Raw genomic sequence first — 16232 nt, forward strand, 5'->3', positions numbered from 1 at the left:
TCCATGAGAATGCTCTAAATGCTCCATTCACATATAACAGAGATAGGGTAAAAGTAGGTGTGTGTATGTTTGTATGTATGCAATATGTTCATGAGTGTATGTGTGTGTTGTTTTTGAGTTTTGAAAAGTAACCATAAATCTCGATGTGTCAGTAGGAAGGGAGAGAAAAGGAAAGATAGAAAGAGAAAGAGATGGGGTGGTGTTAGATATATATTTCTTTTTGGTTTTTTAATTAAAAGAATAAGAAATTAGTTAAAAGAAAACAAAAAACAACTATTTTAGTGGGTCTTTGATCATTTTAGGTTGGTCATCAAACAAAACCACAAAAAATATCAACCATAAGGATTAAAACCACACATGATATATTATATCATTAGACCATTGATGTACCATTATTATTATTATTATTACCATTATTATTATTATTATTATTATTATTATTATTTTGTTTTGTTTTTTTTTTTTTGTTTTTTATCTTTTCTTTTTTTGACCAGAAAGGCATATTTTACAATTATATTAACCATTTTTTGCAATTTGTTTTTCTTGTAGTTACAAAATAACATTTACTTGTAGGGTACAAATATCCATATCCAATTCAGGAATCGACCATTCATGGAGTCACCCGACCCATATCCAATAGAATATCTCCATCAGTTATCCGATCGCTATTCAGCGCCTCTCTGCTCATGGTTCTACAAACAGTTGACAGCGCGCCCTTTCAATCCCCTCTCTAAAAATCGAAATTGATGACAACAACAATGGCGAATCGTGGAAAAAACTAGGTTTTATGCACCACCAAAACGGGAATCAGTACTGAATTTCTCTTAAAATGGAATCAATTTCGTTATTATCATCGTCTTTGCACATTCACCTCCACCACAAAAACCTTATCTCTCTACACTTATCTTCAATAAACCCTTCCATAGTTTCCTTTCCTTATCGTTTTTCCACGTCGCCTTCACAGCGGTTATGTGCCGTGAAAACTAGTAGTAATGGTGGTGGCAGTAGCCAGCAAGATGGCACTGCTTACCGCGGCGCCGATTTTCTCAGAAAGCCAGTGGTGGAGGTGAACGACGACGTTATAGATTCTTCGAAAAGCGAGGATTCTGATTACGAAGATAATGGAGGGAAGAGAAGAGGGGAAGATGGATGGGTTGATTGGGAAGATCAGATTTTGGAAGATACTGTACCCTTGGTTGGTTTTGTTAGAATGATTCTTCATTCGGGCAAGTAAGGTCTTAGTTTCAACCTTTTTAATTCGTTTATATGTTCTGATTCTTGTTAATATTCAACATGAATTCAATTCCTCAATTGTAGCTCAACGATTATGGCATCTTCATTGGGGAAAACACTTATGTTGTGTAGTTTAAGATAGTTAAATCCTTTTATGAGATTCTTCCCAGTTAAATGCAACAAATTGAGTTAACAAAGGCTAATATTGTTAGCAGTTAGGTAGATACTGGAATTAGGGTTTCTTATGTACTTATTATTATGCTTTTAGGGTATATGAAATTGAAATCTCTGGCATTCTATCCATCTAATCTTTCGATGTGGAGGAAACATACTCTTAATCTGTAAGCTATATTGGGATGTTTCTTTTTTTACTTATGCAGAATGCAGACTTATTTTATAAAGAACCAATAAATAACTCAATTCATGATTTATCACTCAGTTGATAATATTTAGCATCTTCTGTATAATTCTACAATTTTAAGTTATGCAGATTCTCATTTTAACCCTACATTGAATTTATTGTTTTCTTTTTCAGATATGCAAGTGGTGAGAGATTAAGTCCTGAGCATGAGAGAACTATTCTAGAGAGATTGTTGCCACATCATCCTGAAAGTGAGAAGAAGATTGGATGTGGCGTTAGTTACATCACGGTTAACTTTCTCTCTCTAAATTTTTTTTTTTACCAATTTATGCAAAAATGTTTTATTTTATTTTTTTACCAAATCATGCAACCATGTTTCAACAGCTTGTTTCTTTTTCTTTATATTCACATTAAGTGCTGTATTGATGATGTGATGAACTGTGTAAATGTGAGTAAATGACCATTTTACCCTTATGTTTGTTCTCATTAAGTCGATTTCTTGTTGTTTACAGGTTGGTTACCATCCAGATTTTGAAAGCTCAAGATGTCTGTTCATAGTGAGGAAGGATGGAGAAATGGTGGATTTTTCATATTGGAAATGCATAAAAGGTTTGATAAGGAAAAACTATCCTTTATATGCGGACAGTTTTATCCTCAGGCATTTCCGAAGACGCAGGCATAACGACTGAGACATAAGAGGGATATTATTGTAATTTTAGGTTTCATCAAAATTAGAATAAGTTTCCTTCTTTTATGGTGTGCATATGACTTTGCTTGCTTCTTCATACACATTCAAGAATACAATTATGGTTGGTTGCAATTGCAAAATTTTAGAGAAAATGTAAAGATCAACTCTTTCCTTCTTTGCACTTTTGAATTTTTCTCTTGTATCTTTTGGGTAATGACTTGTAAATCTTAGTCTTTCATTATTAATCTTTGTGGGTATGTTTGTAGGGTAGTGTCCTCTCTGTTGGATTATGTGTCTTTGATGTGACATGACATGACACTGATATTATACGAATATCATTTAAAGTAGAATAAAATGAATGACATGATACATTGATATTATGCGAATATCATTTGAACCATAAGGTAGATTAAGCTAAATGACATGACACATTGATATTATGCGAATATCTCATAAGGTAGAATAAATTGAACGGACAATCAGTAAGTAGACAAGCCAAATGAGATTTGGTCACACTCATTGTAATACTAGTATATTGCTAGTGTTATAATATAAGTTAAAATCTATAAAAACAATTCATATAGTGTTGAGAAGTTATATCTTGAAGCATTCTTGGCTATGGTGGGGTTGAATTCTTTGGATTGCATGGATGAAAGTAGCTCCTCTCTAATCTGTATCAACACAAGAACGTGTTGGATGCTAGTAAGTGGGTGCTAGCCATGGAGTATGTTTATTCAACAACCATTATTGAAGGAAAATACAAACTCACTTAATATGTCTTGGATATGATTAAGGACCATCTGTTTGTCTGTTTGCAAGATCCTTGTGAGACAGTTATCATGGACTCATGGTGACTAAAAGATGGCCAAATAACTTGTATTTTGGAATATGGTATAAAAAATCTAACATTTTGTTATTAGGGAATCACAAAATATGAACTTATTTCTTTATAAGCAACTTTTGAGATAGTTATAAAAAATGACCATTCTGTCGAAAATAAAAATTGATGCATTTCAGAATAGATCAAATTTGTGTTGTACTAAATTTAAGTCGCATCAAAAGTATATATTCTTTTTTTGAAAACGATAAACTTCAGATTTGAACTTAGGTTTAAGCATTACCCACAAATAATACCTATTTCGAAAGTTCAAGGAACATGTTTGAAATCCAAACAATTTTAGAATTTTGAGAAAATACTTTATTTTTTAATTAAAATCTAACAAATTAGAAAAAAAAAATAATAACAAAAGCGAAATAGATACGATACAAGAGTATGAAAGAAGTCATTGAGTTGAAAATCATTATACATTACTGATTTTATGGGCGGATAGAGTTTTTCAAATATGTTTGGTACATATAAGAGAAAAAGATACACTATGAATTTTTTGAGAACGATTGAAATGAATACTCTAGCAAGAAGCTAGAGAAACTATAAATTACAAAGTTACTTTACATAACCAACTATCCCAAAGCATTTTACACTTTTTTCGCCTGTTAGAAATCCAAAAGAAGGAATTAGAAACTATATCATCAAAAATAATATCTTTTTGAGGTTTATTCATTCCAAAAATGAGCTTGTTTATGTAATTCCACACAATCCAAAAAGTCATAATGACCACTGCATCAAACAACTTTTATTAGACTACAACAACGAGCTCCTATCAGCCCAAACTATAAGGCTCTCAACCGACAACGAAATAAGGATGTCAACCTCCCACCACATAGCAATCCGTCTCCACACCATAACAAGCAGCGAACAACTAGCAAACAATTGCTCTAAAGATTCACTAATCTGGGAACACACCGTGAAAATCAATGAATCCAAGTCTATACCTTTGTCTCTAAGATTTAAATGCATTGGAATCCTATTACTACCTATCCGTGAAATAAGAATGTTAAGTTTAATCGGTACTAAAAAGTTCCACCTGGTATGAGGACTTGGAGAGACCAAAAAATAGTAATCCAAAAAATGACGCACAAAAGAAACTGCAAACTTTTCTGTCACTCTCAGATAAGACGATATCACTCACGAGACAAGGTGAAAAGATGTAATTCACCATGAAATTCCTCCCATTAAGCTAACCAAAGACCTCATTTTGGCATTCTCGAACATGCCATCAACAACTTGAATTCCAAATTTCGATCAAAAACCAAGGCTTGAGTTGGGATCCGATGCAAACAATCTATGAAACCGGTCCTTCAAAGGTTGAATTCCCGTCCACACATCAAACTAAAATTTCGTATGTTGCCCATTTCCCACATTAATCTTACACAAACCCTTCAAATCAACACCACGACTATCAACTTGGTCAATCGCACGAGAAATTGAAATCCAAATGCTATGACCTCCACTCCTTGTGAAAAACTGAGAACCACCCCATGCATAACGTGAATAACCCGAACCCAAAGGCTATCGTGTTGCTCAAAATAACACCAAATCCACTTAAAAGTTAGAGATCTACTAAGAGAATACAAAGCGCTCACACCCATGCCTCCTTTTGTAACAACACGAATTTGTTTCCGTCTACGATGTTAATTTCCTTTAGTTGAATATTTATTTTAATAGGATTATTTGGGTTTTAAGGTTATATAATGAAATAAATTAAATAAAAATGATGTTATTTAATATCTAAAAAGAATTATGCAATAACTAAGAAGAAATAATTCAAATTTAATGGCTTTGTGGAAAAATAGAATATATATATATATATATATATATATATATATATATATATATATATATATATATAAGTTTATGAATGATGTAGAGGGGTTAAATGTTAATAAAACAAACTTAAATTGTTATGTTATCTAGGGTTGGGGGGTAGGGAGTGTGCAAAGTCGAAATTTAAGGGATTTGTTTCCAAAATCGTACATAACCCAACCCCCCCCCCCCCCCCATGAACTTGGATCCACGAGATTAAGGCTTGAAGGTTGTTCGTTTCTTTTCCTTCTGCTAAAAAAGAACGCATCAAATCAGTTATTAGGCCTACTCCTATTGTTGTCGATCGTGTAGCAAGCAAGAAAGAAGTAAAGTCAAACATGAGTACGTTTGAGAGCAGCACACACAGGAGGGAGAATTGAGATTCTTGGGGCTGAATTTTATCTGAATCAAGTATCATGCTTATGTTCTCAACCCATATAGTCTTGAATCAGCCCTAGGCAACCACGAAGGTCGCCATTCGAAGCCTCTAGGCCGTCGGAAAAGCACCACAATGTCGCCTTGGCTTGGTGGTTCTGGTGTAGTCGAGTTTTAGCCTATCAGGGTGTGTTCCTGTGATGTTTTTTTTGAATAACTTTTCTGTTAATGCATATTTGGAGTCTCTCTCGTTAGATTTTCAAGGTAATAAATGCACTTGGATATTCTGAGAATTGTGATTCCACTTTCAAATCAAAGTATTTGGATAAGACTCATAAGAGATTCAGTTAAGAGAATTTAATGTATCAATTTCGTGAGGACCAAAAATTGGTTAAATATCTCCCTTGTCTGAAAACTGTCAAAACTATCATAAAACAGTTTTCCAACAGTAAAAAACTGTCATAAATACGGGTTTTCTATATGGATTAATGCAAAACCAAAAACGGATCAAATATTAAAATTTTGGATTTCGACCCCAAGCCAGGGGCTCTGCCCCTCGGACCCCTCTCCCAGGGGCGCTGCCCCTAGACCCCCGTTCGTTCAGGGGCTTCGCCCCTAAATGACAGTCTACTTTTAATCTTGAGTAAACTTAAACAAGTGTGCACTCCGCACCTTCCTTACTTGTTTAATATTCATCGAGAATGATTTTTGGTCAACAAGTCAACCCATTACACTTAAATACAATTAGTGAAACAAATCACCAACAAACCTCCTCCATTTAAGTGTAATCTTGATTAAATTAAAACAAAAAACATAACAACAAACTGATGCATAAATGAAATATCGTGATGATTGAATTTCACATTAGTATATTACTCATTCTAAATATTCAAATATCAAGGTGTCACTAAGGATTGAACCCTTTCTATTCTAAGTGAATACATTAAGATAGTATACACAATAATTTACATTCTCAAAGTTCTAACTTGACACTATATTTTACTAGCTTGTGTCCCATCCTTCAATAAGCATATCAAAGTCAAGTCCCAACTTCTTGAAGCAACTAAACTTCATGCTTATATAGGTAGTTCTTTTGTTCTTGCACCTGCAAATGCAATTTTTCAAAGAACTATTAAGAAATTAAATTTCAACCTCCTTAACTTGCAGTACTGAACACATACCTTGGGATGATGATAATAATGTGTTCCAATCTTTAAATATCAAGCTTCTACATTGAATTCAACATCTAATATTGCATTAGATGGGAATTGGGTATCTTAATATAAAAGATTTTAGATGGACTTTAAACCCATCCCTACAGCCGCCTTGTTCACAAGATCTCTAGCTAACCCTTTGGTTAAATGGTCGGCTAAGTTCAACTGAGTTCTCATAAACTCCACAAGATATCACACCAGTCATGATGAGCTCACGAATCATGCTATGTCTAACAGCTAAATGTCTAGACTTCCCATTATACACTTGACTATAAGCCTTAGCCAAGGTTGCAACACTATCACACCTGATAGAAATGGTAGATATCGGTTTTGGCCATAGTGGAATTTCATAAATCAAATTCCTTAGCCACTCAGCTTCTTTACTAGCAGCAGACAATGCAACAAACTCAGATTCCATGGTTGAGTTAGTAATACAAGTCTGTTTCTTGGATGCCCAAGAAATGGCACCTCCTCCAAGAAGAAACACCCAACCACTAGTAGAAGAGTGATCCTCTAAGTTGTTAATCCAGTTGGCATCAGAATAACCTTCCAAAACAGAAGGATGTCCACTAAAAGTTAAACCATAGTTAATGGTCCCTTTCAGGTACTTAAATACTCTACTCACAGCTTGCCAATGATGTGTACTAGGATTACTCGTATATCTACTAAGCCTTCCTACAACATATGCTATATCAGGCCTAGTACTGATCATGACATACATTAGAAAACCATTAGCTCTTGAATATTCAAGTTGAGACACTAGAGATCCTTTATTAGGTAGAAGCTTGATACTAGGATCTATAGGACTGCTAACAGGAGAACAATTCTCAAAGTTAAACTTTTTCAATATCTTCTCAATGTAATGAGATTGATAAATTGAAATCTTATTGTTTCCTTGTTTAATTCTTAAAACAAGAATTACCTCAGCCTCCCCCAGGTCTTTCATTTCAAAACAAGATGATAAGAATTTCTTGGTTTTATCAACTTCTTCTAAATCAGTACCAAAAATCAACATATCATCCACATATAGACAAATCATAACTCATTTACCATAAGTATCAAATTTGCTATATACACACTTGTCAGCTTGGTTTAATGCAAAACCATTAGACAAGACAATATCATCAAAATTTTGATGCCATTGTTTTGGTGCTTGTTTCAAACCATATAATGATTTCTTTAACTTGCACACTTTGTGTTCATTTCCAGGCATCACAAACCCTTCAGGTTGTTTTATGTATATTTCCTCATCTAAGTCACCATTCAAGAATGTAGTTTTCACATCCATTTGGTGAATCATAAGATTATGTATAGCTGCAAGAGCTAATAATAATCTAATAGTGGAAATTCTGGCAACAGGAGAATAAGTATCAAAGAAATCAATGCCTTCCTTTTGTCTAAAGCCTTGGATAACCAATATGGCTTTATACTTATCAATTGTGCCATCCACGATCATTTTTCTTTTGAGGATCCATTTACATCCTAATGCCTTGCAACCAGGAGGTAAATCAGACAATACCCAAGTAATTTTATGCATGATAGAATCAATTTCATCTTGAATTGCCTCTTTCCAGAAATAAACATCCCTAGAAGCCATAGCTTCACTGAAAGTCTTTGGATCCTCCTCAATATTAAAACAATATTGATGTTGACACACAGTCTCATCCCCTGTTCCTTCAACTAAATATAGTTGAAAATCAGATCCAAAAGATTTAGCTTTTCTAACTCTAGTACTCTTTCTAAGTTCAGGCACAAAACTTGTACCACCAGAAGTATCTTCAACTTGAGTTGTGTTCTTGCTGAAAGATTGTTGAATCATGTCCCTTGGTCTAGGTATAGATGTAAATCTTTCTTCATCAAAGATAACATCTCTTGACTCTATAACAATGTTCACAAACACAAAGTCATTAGATTCTAAAACATAGAATCTATAAGTTTTGGAATGCTCAGCAAATCCAATAAAGATACAATCTATACCTCTTTCACCCAATGTTTTCCTTTTGGGCTTAGTGAGCCTCACAACTGTTCGACAACCCCAAACTTTGAGATAACTCAAATTTGGTACGTTTTTACACCAACGTTCATAAGGAGTATTCTTACTCCTTTTGTTTGGAGTTTTATTCAAAATATAACATGCAGTTAACATAGCCTCACCCCAGAAACCTTCACTTAAACCTGAATAGGACAACGTGGAATTAACCATTTCTTTTAAAGTCCTATTTTTCCTTTCAGCTACACCATTTTATTGTGGTGTATAAGGAGCCGTGGTTTGATGTATTATTCCAGTTGATTCAAAATAAACCAGATCATAATACTCACCACCTCTATTAGTACGTAACACTTTTATTAATTCATCTTTATGAAGTTCAACCTCTTGTTTATAAATCTTAAATTTATCAAGTTCTTCATCTTTGGAATGTAGCAAATAGACATAACAATATCTAGATGCATCATCAATAAAAGTAATAACATACTTTTTGTTTCCAAGGGAAGGTGTTGCATGGAAATCACATAAATCACTATGTATAAGTTCCAACACCTTGCTTTCCCTAAAAACATCTTTGAGAGGTTGTCTTATAATTTTAGTTAACATGCATGTTTTACATTTTTCATTATTTTGCAAATCAAAAACAAGAATTAAACTCATTTTAGACATGTCTTTTAATCTCTTGTAATGAATGTGTTCTAGTCTAGCATGCTATAATTCAGATTTATTAAAATTATTGCTAGTACTAGTAGAAGCCATGCAAACAGAATTATCAATAAAAGGATAAATAATATTAAGTCTAATCATTCCATTGCATACATATCCACATCCCATAAAAGAACCATGTCTTGACAAGATATACTTGTCACTTTCTACTACTTGTTTGCAACCACAATTATTTAAAACAATTTCAGACACAAGATTCTTTCGAATCCCCGGTACATATAAAACATTGTTTAGACACAAACACTTTCCAGAAGTAAAGTAAATTAAAACAGATCCTAAACCCTTGATTGGTTCAGTTGCAACATTCCCATTTTCACCATAGATCCATCTTCAATTGGTTGACATTCCTTGAACCAACGAAGATCTTTACATATATGGCTTGTTGCTCCTGAATCAACCCACATGCAACATCATCATCCTACACATAAAATGCTTCAGAAATCACAGAAATATAATTCTAAACATATTTAGAATTCTGCATGAAAACAAAAATCTGACCTTGTTGTTTTTCTGGATCCTTGGATCCACTTGGTCCATCACCATCCTTGTTCACTTTGCGAAGAAGAAAATCTTTCTTGAAGTGACCCGGTTTGTTACAATTCCAACAAACCAACTTAACCTTGTTGTTGGAAGACTTGTCATCCTTTCCTTTAAACTTCTTTTTTCCATTAGACTTCTTGGGATTCTTTGAACTTTCTCCTTCCACCATGTTCACAGAAGAGGAACCAACTTGGTTCTTACCTTTAGGATTGTTATCAAGGTCTTGAGTCCTTAAGGACTCTTCAATCCACAAATGGCTTCCAAGTTGAGTCAACGTTAATTCCTCTTTGTTATGTTTCAGATTATGTTTAAAATCTTTCCAGGAAGGGGGCAGTTTGTCAATGATCACAGCCACGAAATGGCTTCATCCATTTTCAGATTGTGTTGAGCAAACTGTACTAAGATCCTTAACATTTCATGGAATTGTTCCATAATAGGCCTGGAGTCAATCATCTTGTAACCCATAAAGTTACTGACAAGAAGAGAGTCAGACATACCATCATGTATTTGGATTCAAGAGAATCTCACAGTTCTTTTGCAGATTCGAAATTTTGATAGATATCAAAAAGAGAGTCAGGCATACCATTGAGAATATGACCACGACATATGTAATCATCATTTTCTCACTTTGATCTCCTTCTTGTTGCCTCCAAAGGTTCATCTTCAACAGATTCTGGTAAGACCGGCATGGGTGTACTCAGAACATACACCACTTTCAGAGTAGTAAGAAGAAAGTGCATCTTCTTCTGCCATCTACAAAAATTTTGCCCTTAAAACTTGTTCAATTTGTCAAACTTGCTTGTCATATCCTTCACAGAATCGCCACTTGCCATGATCACATATTACTTTGATTTTTTTTAGATTTTTGGGGAAATAAAGGCACTTGAATATTCTGAGAATTGTGATTCCACTTTCAAATCAAAGTATTTGGGTGGTACTCCCTAATCTTTGATCGGATAAGACTCAGAAGAGATTCAGTTAAGAGAATGTAATGTATCAATTTCGTGAATACCAAAAAACTGACCAAAAATTGGTTAAATATCTCCCTTGTCTGAAAACTGTCAAAACTGTCATAAAACAGTTTTCCAACAGTCAAAAACTGTCATAAATCCGAGTTTTCTATATGGATTAATGCAAAACCAAAAACGGGTCAAATATTAAAATTTTGGATTTCGACCCCAGTTAGGGGTTGCCGCCCCTTGGACCCCGCTCCCAGGGGTGCTGCCCCGGACCGCCGTTCGTTCAGGGGCTACCCCTAAATGACAGTCTACTTTTAATCTTGAATAAACTTAAACAAGTGTGCACTCCGCACCTTCCTTACTTGTTTAATATTCATCAAGATTGATTTTTGGTCAACAAGTCAACCCATTACACTTAAATACAATTAGTGAAACAAATCACCAACATCTCTAATCATAATTGTTCAATTGGTATGTAAGTTTGGTGGACATTGAATTGTTTCTCGTTGAGGTGCTTAGTCTCGTTTCCTTCCTCTTCGAGTTATACTATGCCATGTGTGTAACTTTCTGCATGAAGACCATATTCTGAACCCTCTATAAGCAGCGTCGGAGCTAGATATTTTTATATGGGGGTACAAACATTATCAATATTTATTCTATGTAATTATCATATTCGGGGCATTAAAAAACATGATATAATCTCTTTAGCTAGGGGTATAATAACATAGAGCATGATTACAAATATTTTTTTATATACATAAAACAATTTTTTTAGAATGTTGTAGTACCCCAACGCCCCATGTAGCTCCCCACTGTTTATAAGGTTCTAAAAACAATCCCTAAGTGTCTTGATGTGTGGTTTGTTATGTAGTTGTTGACAGAAAAAGATGTACCCCAACATTTGGATTGAAAGGCCATGTCAGTCTCGTGTTTTTATAACTACAAATAAAATAACATTTAGTGGTATATATTTTTAATGACATAATATTTTTGTACCACTATATTATGTTTTGAGTGACATATTTTATACGATCACTATAAAAATTAGTGGATTTAATGGCCCTTAATATTTTATGCCACTAATATTCAAATATAATAATGACATAATAATAAAAATAACACTAAAAATTACATATTTTATGTCATATAAAATGATTAGCCACTAAATGTTCTCTTACGAATCAACCAATTTATGCCACTATAGATATTTAGGTATTAATTTTTGCTTCCTACTCTATTTCCACATGCTTTACTTTAGATCGAAAATCTCTTGTATTCTCTCGGTGGAAAAAAATTAAGTGGGAAAATATTTTAGTTAGGGCAAAGTTTTTAAAGAGGGAAAAATCCACAACCTCTCTTTCCAATTTGTCCATCACCGACCTGCTCTTTCATCGATGTTGCTCTGCCCTCATCTGGCTTGATCTGCCCTCATCTTCCTTGGTTCGAGATCAAGGTACAATTCACAAGCTACAATTCGTAGGGTAAATCATAATCGTGAATGGAAGAGAGAGAATTGTTGAAGTAAAAAAAATCACAAAGTTAGAGGGAATGCTATATCTGAAGCAACCAAACTTCATATGTTTGGGGTTTTGTTATTGGACAGAGTGTATATATAATTAAACACTCGCAAGGTTGAATGCTCTTTCGATTTGATTTTCGAACCGAGTCCTAAGGAGGAGGCTCAGATCTAGATTGGACAAGCATCTCATAATAATAGCAATGTCGACAGATAATGAGCATATCTCCTCTCTTTTTGAAGAACCGATACCATACTTCTTTCTAATGGTCGCGTCAAAAATCGAGTTTCATGTTCCTCTTGATGAACCATCCACCTCCCTTGTGGCTGCTCATTTGCTTTTCTATAAAAAAAATCAGGCTCTATGAGACTCGATTGGTACTCTCTCAACCACTTGTGTTCCATTTTTGCTTTGATATGCTAATGTGCGCTTTTTCACTATTTCAGAAGTCAAACCATTCTTTTTGCTTACTTATTCATATGCGCTCTTCCTCATGATAATGTTTGACGTGAATGATGTGCATTCTTGTTTTAATAAGAAATCAACCTTGTATTCTTTTATGGACTTCCTATAATACTACTGATGGCACTTTAATAGTATTTTAGTTGCCCATTAGCAAATCTGTATGCCTTAGTCTTCACTGTTGGCATGTCACATATCTTTCTTATCATTATGAATATACATTTATTAAGAAAGAAGCATTTTTAATTTGAATTTAGAACATCTAGAACAAAATGCTAGTGTACTGAACAAGTATTTGTGGTTGGAAATTGAGTTAGAAAATCGTGTAACACATGACCTGAAGAGATGACTAAACAACACTTTACCTTTTATTGTAATTAGATATGAAAATGTTTGTCATGCGTGTTGTAGTAAATTCAGGCATGGTATGTCTTCGGTAATTCCTAATATATTCTTCATTTTTATTTTAATTATAATATATTATATGTATCTTCATTTTCACACCTATGTTTGCATACATAGTACCTATGCTTCTTGGATTACAAATATCTTTGTTTACATGATAAATATGGAAACATGAAAGATTTATGTATTTCTTTATCTTAACAATTTTCCTCTTTTACCCTCATTTAGGGTAGAAATATTACATGGTAGGAAGAGATAAGAGTCGCAGATATTGGAGTGTATTGAAATGTAGAAGTTTAGTAGTCAAAAACTTCTTTGAACCCTGGTCATCAAGATCATATCTTTGCAAATCTTCTTAGAATTCTCTTGCATTCGTATGATTAATATAAATATTATATAACTCATCAGTTGAAGAGATAAAAACAATCATGTAGCATGTGTCAGTCCCAGTCCAGTGCATGCCAAACATAGTGCAACTGTTCTCTCCTACATAATAAACACTACAAGCATGTCATATGACAGAAACAAATAGATGTAATCTTTCTTTATTTAATGTGAGCCTTTAAATAGGATCACAACATTATTCAAGGCTCAAATTTTCCTATACTTACATGTATGCTTTTGATGAAGCATGTTGATGTTAGGAGTGATGATAACCCATATTTCTTTAAGTCTTAACTGTTGACTTCATCATCATTCATTTCAGAATTTATGAAGGTTTACGGCATTTTACAGAACCAAGGGTATAATGATCTTGACAGAATGCGACATAGAAGGCCACGCCCCATGGCTTCTTTAGATATTATGCCACATATTCCAGATGGTTAGAATGGATTTCCACACGAGGTAATTAATAATTTTACTCATTCAACTCTAAAACTTCTTATTTCTCTAGTAAATATTTGAAGTTATATATATATATATATATATATATATATATATATCTTTTGTTATGTCAGAGGTTAAGTGGAATAACAACGGATTGACAAGGAACTCCAGTAAGCCCTAGTTCATACACAGTTAAGCGAATATTGCGGTTGGAAATTCTCGTTGATACCTTCCCAAATGTAAGCTTTCACGATTAAAGAAAGCTTGATTTTTTAGATCAAAATATATATAAATGGGCACTTGAATGACATGTTTTTCTTTGGATTTTAACTTAACTTTGCTGGCAGACTTTTAGGACCTAAAGGAAATTCACTAAAACGTGTAGAGGCTACAACAGGGTGTCGTTTGTATATAAGAGGAAAAGGGTCAATCAAAGATCATGATAAGGTTCTTTTATATGATTATTATACCTTTTTAATATTTGTTCACAATCTAAAGTAAGAGAAACATAGGGGAAGACCTGGTTATGAGCATTTAAATGAGCCACTTCACATTTTGATCGAGTCTGATTTACCACCACGTGTTGTTGATTTAAGGCTGAGGCAAAATCAGGAAGTTATTTAGGAGTTGCTAAAACCCATGGTATCTTTCTTATTAATAGTAAATTATCTCTTTCTTTTTCATTATTTCAAGTCAAACTTGTTTTTCTACAGTTTTGACACACTTTCTTTCTACTTTTGATGTATTTAATGATGTTTGTTTGGTGTGTTAGACCAACAAATAAAGGGATAAATAATGATAATTGAGTTCATTTTCACTGCTACAATATGCTAGAGATAGTATAGAATAAGCAGGGTCGGTCCACAGAGATACGGAACTTATCGTTTAACCCTATTTTTCACGTGACACATCAATACAAATTATTAAAAAGAATGGGTTTTGTTGGTGAAATTAAATTTCATAAACAAATGGGAAACTAGATAGTTTGAAAACTAAAATTCAAGAATTTAAAGACATTTCTGATTCTGATTCCTATTCATGTGCAATGTTATAATAAGATATAATATAACTATGATTCATGTTCAATCTAGGTTGGTAATCAAGATATTAATAAGCTCTAATATCCAAGTTAACAAAAATATTTTATTCAAAATATGCTCTTCAAAGAAAACTTCATTTGGTTGATTCAATTCAAATAAGTTTTTGCATCAAATCACTAAATGACATTAAGTTCTTGTAACAATTACCAACAATATCCAACATTCCTCAAAAGTTCAGGAATATGAATATCCAATCTTTTATTACACTATTTTTGATCTATTTGAAACCAATCATGTAACACCCAAAAATTCAAATCAATTTAAACTTTTAAAAACATTTCAAACCATTAAAAATCATTACAACTTTGTTTTCAAAATGTGTAATATCAGAGTTTTTCCAGAAACATAGACAAAATATGAGGAGCTGTACGATCACGCCTTCGCCTTGCAGCGATCCCCTGATGTACCTGAAACAATAATCTGAAACTGTAAGCCCGAGAGCTTAGTGAGTTCCCCCAAAATATCGATACACATACAGTCCATATAAACATATCATAACAAACTGAACAACATGTAATGGGTCCCCAGCTTTACAGACTGGATTACCCCTGAGCCCACAGTACGAGTCTCCCTTTAGCCCGTAACTGGAATGCTCCCTAGCCCACAACACGAGTCTCCCTTTAGCCCGTAACTGGAATGCTCCCGAGCCCACAGTACGAGTCTCCATTTAGCCCGTAACTGGAATGCTCCTAAGGTCTGTTGGCTACCGCACGGAGCAGTACAACCTCAACCCATCCCACATAACATATAACATACCACATAACCACTGAACATGCAATAATCATACAACATCACAGGTAGTCCTACAGGTCTACCTAACTGGCATAACTACTAGCATGAAACACTAACTCATACTCAACATCTAACACTGCTAGGATAACATATCCAATGGGTCGGCCTTGGTGCCTTAGACCCCTTAGTATAGTGAGGATAACTCACCTCGCAACTGTCGTCTGAAACTAGAAAGCTCAACTCCCGGATCACCAACACGAACTCCACCACCTATAGTTACCATAAAACCCTTTTTCATAAATCTCCAAATTACCAGAATACCCTCAGAAGTCAACTGGTCAACTCTTGGTCAAAGTCAAAGTCCACAGTCAAAGTCAACAGTCCATGTTGACTCGACTCGT

General features: G+C 34.1%; 1 protein-coding gene and 1 pseudogene across 1 annotated transcript; both read left to right on the forward strand.

Annotated features, from left to right (window-relative positions):
• The first annotated feature begins 632 nt into the window (after positions 1-632).
• On the forward strand, positions 633-2463 carry LOC145108500 (protein DCL, chloroplastic-like). The gene is made up of 3 exons (XM_079045537.1): positions 633-1230; positions 1769-1883; positions 2107-2463. Exons 1-3 carry the CDS (start codon positions 830-832, stop codon positions 2281-2283), a joined length of 693 nt encoding a protein of 230 aa, XP_078901663.1. The 5' UTR covers positions 633-829; the 3' UTR covers positions 2284-2463.
• A 9752-nt stretch (positions 2464-12215) lies between these two features.
• LOC145106069 (KH domain-containing protein At2g38610-like) lies at positions 12216-14783 on the forward strand (annotated as a pseudogene).
• Positions 14784-16232: the final 1449 nt, after the last annotated feature.

Source organism: Lactuca virosa, chromosome 4 (genome assembly GCF_052849685.1).
Source record: "Lactuca virosa cultivar CGN04683 chromosome 4, Lactuca_virosa_CGN04683_v6, whole genome shotgun sequence".
Taxonomy (NCBI): Eukaryota; Viridiplantae; Streptophyta; class Magnoliopsida; order Asterales; family Asteraceae; genus Lactuca; species Lactuca virosa.